Genomic DNA, 10,791 nt, shown 5'->3' with positions numbered 1-10,791 from the left:
TTATATAGGAAGTTTGCACAGATTTTTCCATATCCTATGCAAGGCACCTTTTACCTCTTTGTTCCTCAAGCTGTAGATGATAGGATTCAGCATGGGTATCACCACAGTGTAAAATACGGAGGCCATTTTATCAGTATTAAAGGAATGACTGGACTTGGGCTGCACATACATAAAGGACAAAGTTGCATATAACACAATTATCACTGTCAGGTGAGATCCGCAGGTGGAGAAAGACTTGTGCCTGCCCTGTGCAGTGCTTATTCTGAGGATGGCCTTAAGGATCAGTATGTAGGACACAAGGACTATCAGAAGTGATAAAACCAAATTAAACACTGAACAGATCAGTATGAACAGCTCAATTTCCCAAGTGTTTGAACATAGCAAAGTTAACAAGGGAAGACTGTCACAGTAGAAATGACTAATGACATTATAGCCACAGAAAGGTGAAATAAATATCTTGATGGTAGTTACCAGAGAAACAAAGGCACTGTAAAGATAGGGGACTGCTACCAGCACCCAGCATACTCTTGGCGACATAACTACTGTGTAGAGCAGAGGGTTACAGATGGCCACATAGCGGTCATAGGCCATTGCCGCCAGAATGAAAAGTTCACTAACAATGAACAAGATGAAGGAAGCCAGCTGTGTAGCACACCAATGATAGGAAATTGTATTGTGATCAGCTACAAAGCTTACCAACAGTTTGGGTCCCACAGCTGTTGAGTAACCAAGATCAATGAAAGCCAGGTGTCTGAGAAAAAAGTACATGGGTGTCTGTAACCTGGAGTCCACCTTGGTGAGGATGACCATGCCCAAGTTTCCCAACACTGATATTGCATAAATGATGAGGAAGAGCCCAAAGAAGGGAGCCTGCAGCTCAGGGTGGTCTGTGATTCCCATGAGAATGAATTCTTTTAGCACTGTTTGATTTTGTTTGTGCATCCAGGCCATTAAGGAAAATAACTGTGGGAAGAAACATCATAAGAGACATTGGGTTTGGGGAGATACTATCTGATAAAAGTTTACTATGCAAAGCTATTATCTGTAAGATACACCCGGTTGTTTTAGATGGAGTGACTTAAAACAAGGCTCACCTCCATCATTGAACCTGGCATCAAATTTAGAAACCATCACAACCTAAGATATATAGTAGCCATTTTATTTTTTGTGTCATGTACTGGTTCGCATTACAGGGTACATACAGTCCCTTTGTGACTCTATCAACAAAACATTAGAAAACTTTGGCCTGAGTGGGAATCCTGATATTTTTTCAATTTTTTTTTCATTTAAAATACATATAATTTGTTAAAATATATCAAATTTTAGAAAGAATAATAATTGAAAAGTAATAGCCCTCTGTTTCTTGCCCTTGCAACTTCAGTCCCAGTCTCCAAAGAAAACCATTACTAACTCATTTAATATACTTTGATTTACTCCTCCTCACTGTAACTCCACATATCCAAATGTTACTTTCATTCCACTACTCATTTGATTTTTTAAAATTGTACTGCCGTTCAACAATGCTTTTTTGAATTTTGAATATTGTTTAATGATTTTTATAATGATAGAAAATAATTTAGCTCCCTTGCAGTAGTCCCCAACATGCCCATGCTAAAACACTTTTATTTCTTCTAGAAGAATATATCTAAAACTTTACCACATGTGTGCCAATTTTTGATGTTTCTAAATGTTGCATACCAAGTAAGCCCTTCATCTGTAATTTATTCGAACTGAGAAAGAACAATTAGCAAACATCCCCACATTTGCTTTGGCCTTAACCCAATGTCTCTGAAATGATGGATTTAATATTGTAATTATATTTTCTAGCACATTTTAAGACAACAAAACGTTATTAAAACATGTTTGCTAATGAACCACCTAAAACTGTCTAGTATACTATTATGAATATATTTATCTAAAAAGCAGAAAATGACTCTACAGTATAGAATGCTATCTCAGATGTCTCAGGGACTGGCAAAGGATATGACTATATGAAGTATAAGGATGAAAAATAAAGAGAAAAATAGGGAACAAGAGGAACGGGCTAGTGCATGATTAACTTGAAGTATTTAACTTTTACTTGTTTAAATATACATGGACAGGACAAAAAAAATATTTGATCCAGATAAAGTCAACTGTATATGGCATTGATAGAAGTGAAGTATATTTAATATAGTTTGATTTGAAAGCTGTTCTTATACCTTTTTTTTCATCTTTCATCAAGTATACGTCACATGTTTTGAATGAACACATTTTAAGGATTGCATTTTCACTACGTCTACTTTCCCAACTCCTTTTCCTTCAAACTTTTTAAAAAGGCAGATGCTCCCAAATTGTCATGAAAGAAAAATTCATCCATATTTTGTACAAACTTTCAGAGTCTGAAAATTGATAGTCACACTGCAACTCATCCAGAAAAATCCTGATTTAAAGAAGATATAATAAAAAGCAATACATTCATGCCTACCATTTCAATCATATAGATGTAAATATTTTAAACAACATTAACATATTATTTACATCAATTTTTGAAGTATATAAAAAATATGATACACTGTGTTCAAACTGGGTTGAGCCCAAGTATGTCTGTATGGTTCAGTTTTACAAAATTTACAAATATAGTTCACCACATTATCAAATTGAATTCTTAAAAATGAGCATTTGAAGAAATGAAGAAATAATACTGTTTAGAATCAACAATAAACAATAAAATTAAGAGTAAAAGGGAAATTCTATAACTTGAAAGAATATCTTATAGGAACTAAACTACTCTTTAAAGGAGAAAATTTAAAACTTTTGAGAAATATGATAGAAGATCTAAGTAAATTGGTAGAAATACCATGTTTCTGGATTGCACACTGGATGTTATATAAAAATGCCAATTCTGCTCAAATTAATGCACTTGCTTAATGCCTTTCCATTCAAAATCTCACGAAGGGATTTGACAGTAATTTTATTTAATTTTATTTACTTCTTTTTGTAATTCACACGTTCTTTTATTTTTTTAGTGTTTATTTTAAGCCCTTTATTGGAATATAATTGCTTTACACTTGCACCAGATTTTGCTGTACAACAAAGTCAATCAGCTGCATCTACACATATATCCCCATATCCCTTTACTCCCATGATTCCTTTTAGCCTTCCCTATCCCAGCCCTCTAAGTCATCACCCATCATTGAGGTGATCACCCTGTGTTATGCCACAGCTTCCCACTAGCTACCTATTTTACATTTGGTAGTATATATATGTCAATGCTACTCTATCACTTCATCCCAGATTCCCCTTTGCACCCCCCACCCCATGTCGTCAAGTCCATTCTCTACATCTGCATCTTTATTCTTGCCCTGTCACTGGGTTCATCAGTACCGTTTTTTTAGATTCCATATTTATGAGTTAACATACGGTATGTGTTTTTCTCTTTCTGGCTTACTTCGCTCTGTATGACAGACTCTAGGTCGATCCACCTCACTACAAATGACTCAATTTCATTCCTTTTTATGACTTAGTAATATTCCATTGTATGTATGTGCCACATCTTCTTTATCCATTCATCTGTTGATGGGCATTTATGTTGCTCCCAAGTCCTGGCTATTGTAAATAGTGCTGCAATGAACATTTTGGTACATGTTTCTTTAGGGAGTATGGTTTTCTCAGGGTATATGCCCAGAGGTGGAATTGCTGAGTCATACGGTAGTTCTATTTTTAGCTTTTTAAGGAACCTCTATACTGTTTTCTATAGTGGCTGTACCAACTTACATTCCCATCAACAGTGCAGGAAGTTTCCTTTTTCTCCACATCCTCTCCAGTATTTATTGTTTCTAGATTTTTTGATGATGGCCATTCTGATTGGTGTGAGGTGATACCTCATTGTGGCTTTGACTTGCATTTCTCTAATGATTAGTGATATTGAGCATCTTTTCATGTGTTTGTTAGCCATCTGCATGTCTTCTTTGGAGAAATGTCTATTTATGTCTTCCACCCATTTGGTGATTGGGTTATTTGCTTTTTTGATATTAAAATGAATGAACTACTTGTATATATTGGAGATTAATCCTTTGTTATTAGCTTTGTTGACAGATATTTTTTTCCCTTTCTGAGGGTTGCCTTCTTTTCTTGTTTATGGTTTATTTTGCTGTGTAAAATATTTTGTTTCATTAGTTACTATTTGTTTATTTTTTATTTTATTTCCATTATTCCAATTGTGTCAAAAAGGATCATGCTTTGATGTATGTCATAGAGTGTCCTGCCTATGTTTTCCTCCTAGAGTTTTATAGTGTCTGGCTTTGCCTTTAGGTCTTTAATCTATTTTGAGTTTATTTTAGTGTATGGTGTTAAGAAGTGTTCTAATTTCATTCTTTTACACTTACTGAAGGGGCTTTTTTCCATTCTATATTCTTGCCTTCTTCATCAAAGATAAGTTGCCCATATGTGTATGGGTTTATCACTGGGCTCTCTATTGTGTTCCATTGATCTATATTTCTGTTTTTGTGCCAGTACCATGCTGTCTTGATTGCTGTAGCCTTGTAGTATAGTTTGAAGTCAGGGAACCTGATTCCTCCAGCTCTGTCTTTCATTCCCAAGATTGCTTTGGCTATTCGGGGTCTTTTGTGTTTCCATATAAATTGTATAATTTTTTGTTCTAGTTCTGTGAAAAATGCCATTGGTAATTTGATAGAGATTGTAATCTGTAAATTGCTTTGGGTAGGACAGTCATTTTCGCAGTGTTGATTCTTCTAACCCAAGAATATGGTATGTCCCGCCATCTGTTTGTATCATCTTTGATTTCTTTCATCAGTGTCATAGTTTTCTGCATACAGTTCTTTTTCCTCCTTAGGCAGGTTTATCCCTAGGTATTTTATTCTTTTTGTTGCAATGGTAATTGCTTAGTTTCTCTTTCTGCTCTTTCATTGTTAGTGATTAGGAATGCAAGAGATTTCTGTGCATTCATTTTGTATCCTGCCACTTTACAAAATTCATTGATTAGAGATAGGAGTTTTCTGGTAGCATCTTTAGGGTTTTCTATGTATAATATCATTGTCATCTGCAAAGAGTGACAATGCTTTTAGAAAATGCAAATTCTAAACAATAAGCTTGACACTTTTGAAAACAGTTGCACTACCAGATATTAAAATTTATAAAACTAGGGTTATTGAGACAATGTAACATTGGCACAAGGATGTACACATACAACATTGGAACAGAATAAAGAACTTAGAAATTGTATAGATTCTATTGAGTGTATAGAACTGTGTTGTATGACAGAGGTGATGTATTAGAAAAATGAGACCAAAACTGTCCATTCAATAAATGTGCTGGAGAAAATTATTATTCCTATAGAAAATGAGAAAATTGAGTATTTAGTTCATCCATGTAAAAATCAGTCCCAAGCTAGTTAAGAACTTAATGTTGAAAGAAAATATTTAAACTTTTATAGCCTTAAAAACTAGAACTTCTGGATGTCACTAAATAAACATTTACATTTCAACAAAATCAGAATATAAACTCAAGATTAATTTGGCAGGTAAAATCTGTCCTGCACAATTTACTCTTTCTGAAAATCTATTCCCAACATTAACAAAAAAATTACAAAAAAGTAAAAATAAACATTCATTAGCAGCAATCAAACAAGGAAAATGATAAAGTCTAAAGCTTTTAGGTACAAAAAGTTATACCCAAAAAAAGGAATTTTCCACAGCAGCTTGTGTAGTGTGTCAGACCTCTTCATCTGAATATCTGCATTATTTTACAAATCTTAGGGTTCTTCTGAAACTTGACTGAGTTGATATTTTTATCTGACCCTGCCCCCATCATCCTTCCCCAAGCACTAGTTGGAAAGAAAGAGGGAAACTGAGCTATAAGACTGACTCTTCCCTAACGGAAGCACAGACTTCAGAGTTGCACCAGGACTTGGGGAATGGATGAATCTGAAGCCCACGGGTGTCCTTTTATGCAAATTCAAACACCCAATCTCAACTAAGTATTCTAAAACTTTGCAGATAGCCTCAAATGAGATACATAGATTGGTCGAATTGAGAATATTGTATTCCCTTTCAATAAAGGGAAAGAACGAACTAGGGAGGATTAAAAAAGGGAAGAATCTTGAATGGCTCTAAAAGTATGTCCAACTCAGCAGTATTTAGGTGAATTAGCATCAACAGAGATATGTACGCCCATTATTTTAAAATTGTAAAAGACACACGTACTTTTTCATTCAATTCAGCTAACAAGGCCACAAATGCTCATGTTTCCTTTCCTTATTTTGTAAAATACACCACATTTTCTCAAATAGGGAACACTACCCTTGCAATTATGTAGCATCAGTGAAGGACATAAAACTAATACAAATCTTTTCTGATTACAACTTTGGTATCTGACAAACCGTTCTCTTGGCAAATCCTATTTAGCAATCACCAAAATTTTGTAACTTAAGATGTCCAGTATTGTACTACTATCTGTGGGATTCAACACCAATCCCTAAACCACTATTATGTGGCTTTTCATTATCCATGAAGATTTTTTAATACTGTACTTCTTCATATAATTATATCCAATGATGCTAGATTCTCAAAAATGCAGGCAAAATTCTATGGGCTGAGCAACAGTTTGTATTCTACCTGTGGCATGCACCTGGGACCTGTGGAGATGTATGGGAATGTCTTCTGCCCTCTTCTTCCCATCCTTCAAAAACTAATCTCTCCTATTCGCTTCTGATATGTGCAATTTGTAACAAAAAACAATAGATCAAGAAGAAAACTTCCCTTAAGGCATCTAGGTACATTAATAAGAAAGGAAAGGCAATATTCTAGGCTATGAAATGTTTAAGGTGTGGCAAAATTACCAATAATACAAGTATAATGCATGCACTAAATTAATAATTCTTCCAAGGATTAATCTTCCTTGACCTTTTAATGGTGTTGATTTTAGAGTTAGTTTTGCCCCTACTATAAATACTTTAGGAGATTTTTTCAAGCCTTTAGCCTCACTATCCATATAAAAATGAATTTAATACAAAGATAGTAGGGGCAAAGACATCTTATCATTATGGTGTGATGCACGTATTAGCCTAAGTCCAAAAGTCTATTTTGGAGGCCAAGGAGAGGCAACATGATCTCTTGCTACTTGGGTTTGGAAGGGCCAAGTGAGTGCAGCCCACATGCTCTGTGTTAGCAGAAATTTCTTACATCTATATGACATCTAAACAGGAAAGAATAAATTCATAGTTTGATTTCTATATAGGAGCTGATGTTTCCTGAATTTCTCTTGAGACAAAGGACAGAAGAGGTTGGCCTTTCAGCATTTCAAGCTCCTTCTGCCTGTGGGTGTGGTGGGAGCAGTTGAAGGAGTTGTGCTAATGCTTTGGAAGGTACATTCTCAAGATGCTGATGTGATTCCTCAACATAATATTGATAACAAAATGAAAGAAGAGGAGGAAATGGTAGCTTTTCAGATAATTTTTTAAGTCTATTTTGTATTATTTTGGATTTGCCACCAACTTATTATTGCAAATATCACTGTAGCAGACACATCTGTTTCCCATCCCTTGTCATTTTGGGTCATCTCTGACTTGACCTACAGCAATGGTAGATTTTTTCTGGCATACTTGTAGCTTCCTATCTCAAGTGTTGGACTTCTTTTCTTGAGGGCAAAGTATCCAGAGATCTTGCTCAGGCCAAACCCACAGCAGTTTGTCAGGGCCTGAGATCTACTGTGTTAAGGGCAATAATCAACTAATAAGTGACTGGACTCAATGGATAAACACCCAAGCTTTTCTAGGCTACTTCTGAACAATTCCTAATAGGGTTCTGCAGGAAACTAAAACATCTTAAGTGATTAAAATTTAGTTGCATACAGCAGTAACTTATTCTTTATTTCACATTTTATTAGCTTCCTCCCTAAGCAGTCTCATGCTTCCTATTCCCTCATTTTTTTTTTCCTTGAATCCTCTACCAAAAAATATTATAAACTCAGCTCCTTGCCTCTGGGTCTTCTCTTGGGGGAATTTACACTCTGACAATCCCAGTCTCTCATAGGATATTAACAGAAAGAAGCCACAGATGTCTACACCACAAGTAAAACTCTACAGTTGCATGATAATAAGAGACAATGATAATATAATGTTGCTGAATAACTGAAAGCCCTATCAGAAACTATTCCCATCTGAGGCATAGACACTTAGTATCAGTAACTCTGGCCTGACAGTCAGCATCTTTGCATAAACAACATGCTAGGTGGAGCTTTCAAGAAATGCTTACTCCCCTTTCAGAATGTTTATGGTCTAGAATCCTAATATAAATATAGAAATAATCACAAATAGAGATAAAGTCCTTTATTACCTTCAAAGAACACAATAACAGTGGTAAAAGCATATCATTCCTCCAGAAATCAGTTATGAAAAGAGACTATTAACATTCATGGAACAGTGTATTGAGTCTGGCATTGGCGACTAACTTTATCTATAATTTTAAATTGAAGACAGAGACCAAGAATTGTCACTGGAGCTAATCTAGTAATCATGATAATCAGTGCCATCTACTCACCTAAAATAAGGAATGCCTTCTTATTCCCCCACGTGGTCACTAGTCTGACTGCAGTTGAAAGAATTTATGAGTCCTTCCTCTTTGAGACAGTCCCCTGGGAACTTGAATAGAATTTCTTGATTATTCCCAATGCATTTGAGAACAGGAAATTATGCCACTGCTCTTTGTTAATTATCCAGGGTTTCTTTGATTTCCCTGTTGAGAAAACATTCTTTATATACAATTCATCTGTTTTCTTTTGTTACTATTTTTACTGTGTTCACTCAAATATCTAGATTTAAGTTTACTAATTGTTGGATACATGCTTTAACCACCCATAAATTACTTCAACATTCAGTGTTTTCCACAATGGCTTCTTCCCAAGTTTTATGTCTGAGGATAAAGATGAAACTCTTTAAACATGTCCTATAGTGGTTCTAATGACTCAAAAGGAACACAAATTATGAATATGTATGTAACTCATTTCTCTTTTTAATTTAAGGAACTAAATTGAGGTAATGATACCCTAATTCCATGTCCCATAATCATCATCAGTCCTCATATCCCATCCTCACCTCAATTTTCCTTCCTCACACAGGTACCTCATCTATGAAAGCTGATATATGTCCTTAAAAAGGAATACAATCTTATGATGTAAATACAAGGGTGAGTCAAAAATTATCCATACTCCAGTTATATTAAAACTTGTGTTGGCTGCACTGTCTTATCAGTGCTTTCTGTTCAAGGCTACTGTCTCCCCAGTCACTGCTGTGCAGGTGTGAACATGTTACATCATTTCATTTGCAACTGCCATGCAAGCAAAAATGGATGCCCCACTTGTGATGTGCACCAAAGGGGAGCAGCAGGCAGTGATTCACTTGTTGTGGTCTGAGGGTGTAGACGTCTGCACACTTCTGCCCACACTGTCCACGTTCTGCAAATATTTCCTTTTGAGGAGTTAAAGTATCTTCCCTATAGTCCTGATCTTGCTCCATTGAACTTTCACTTGTTTGGTCCCATGAAAGTAATCCTATGAGGACAAGGATTCACTTCTGATAAAGATGTGAAGAAAACAGTGCATTCACGGCTCACAGCTCAGCCTAAAACATTTTTTAATGAGGGAATATGAAAGCTCGTTGACAGATGGACAAACTGTATTGAAAAGCAGGGAGATTATGTCAAAAAATGATTTATTTGTCTTTTCTAAAAGTTAATTGAAATAAATTATACAGCCAGAGTGTGGATAATTTTTGACTCACCCTCATATGTTATATGTTTTAATACACACTCGTGTTTTCATATCACTTACTTTGATACTTAAAGGTTCTCACCGAACTCTATATTTTTGAAGCACATTCATTTTACTTACACATTTATTCATTTTATGTACTCACAAATTTTTTTTTTACCTTCTGTTTCATAAAATTACTGTAATCTGGGTCTTGCCCCATTTAATGTTTGTCCCCATAGTAGTAGACATTCAGTTAGTTACCAACTCTTGACGTCTACCTATGTCGCCACAATTAATAACTTTGTGTGTGTGGTCCCCACTGATCCATGAATGTATATTTCTGTGATATATCTCCTGGAGTGGGTCCCTAACATGATATGAATATGCAAAACTAATTTATTTAAATAAAGTTAGATCTATTTCAAGATGCATTTTATCAATATGCATTCCATCATCAGTACCCAAGAATTTCTTATTCTGGATAATCAACTTATGAATATGCAGTGTTAGTACATATGATAAGGGATTGTAGTAAATAAATCAGATTTAACTTTATAGAGCAAAAATTGTTTTACTTGTCTTAATACATTGGTTTTTTAAAATAATCCAATCCTGCTGACTACACCAAAATAAAATAAAATATAAAATAAAATAAAATGAATCCAAATGCTGATCTGAATTTTAAATAGGACAATACAGTAAGCACAATCCGCGTCAACAAAAATGTTCATAGATTATAACAGAGCCAGAAAAACACACAATTTTAATTTAGCTTTTTAAAAAATTTTAATTAATTAATTAATTAATTAATTATTTATTGGCTGCATTGGGTCTTCATTGATGCCTGCGGGCTTTCTCTAGTTGTGAAGAGCTGGGGCTACTCTTTGTTGCAGTGCGTGGGCTGCTCATTGCAGTGGATTCTCTTGTTGCAGAGCACGGGCTCTAGGTGCACAGGCTTCAGTAGTTGCAGCTCGTGGGCTCTAGAGCACAGCCTTAGTAGTTGTGGCACATAGGCTTAGTAGCTCCGTGGCATGCGGGATCTCC

The 10,791-nt window shown here is 35.2% G+C and overlaps 1 protein-coding gene across 1 annotated transcript; it reads right to left on the bottom strand.

The window, feature by feature from the left end:
* LOC130849581 (olfactory receptor 8K3-like) lies at positions 1-951 on the bottom strand. The gene has a single exon (XM_057728569.1). The coding sequence runs from the start codon at positions 949-951 to the stop codon at positions 1-3; it is 951 nt and encodes a 316-aa protein (XP_057584552.1).
* Between the last annotated feature and the right edge of the window lie 9,840 nt (positions 952-10,791).

The sequence above is a fragment of the Hippopotamus amphibius genome, chromosome 3 (genome assembly GCF_030028045.1).
Source record: "Hippopotamus amphibius kiboko isolate mHipAmp2 chromosome 3, mHipAmp2.hap2, whole genome shotgun sequence".
In the NCBI taxonomy this organism is placed as follows: Eukaryota; Metazoa; Chordata; class Mammalia; order Artiodactyla; family Hippopotamidae; genus Hippopotamus; species Hippopotamus amphibius.
Note: the sequence above shows the minus strand (reverse complement) of the source record. Positions and strands in the feature narration are given on the sequence as shown.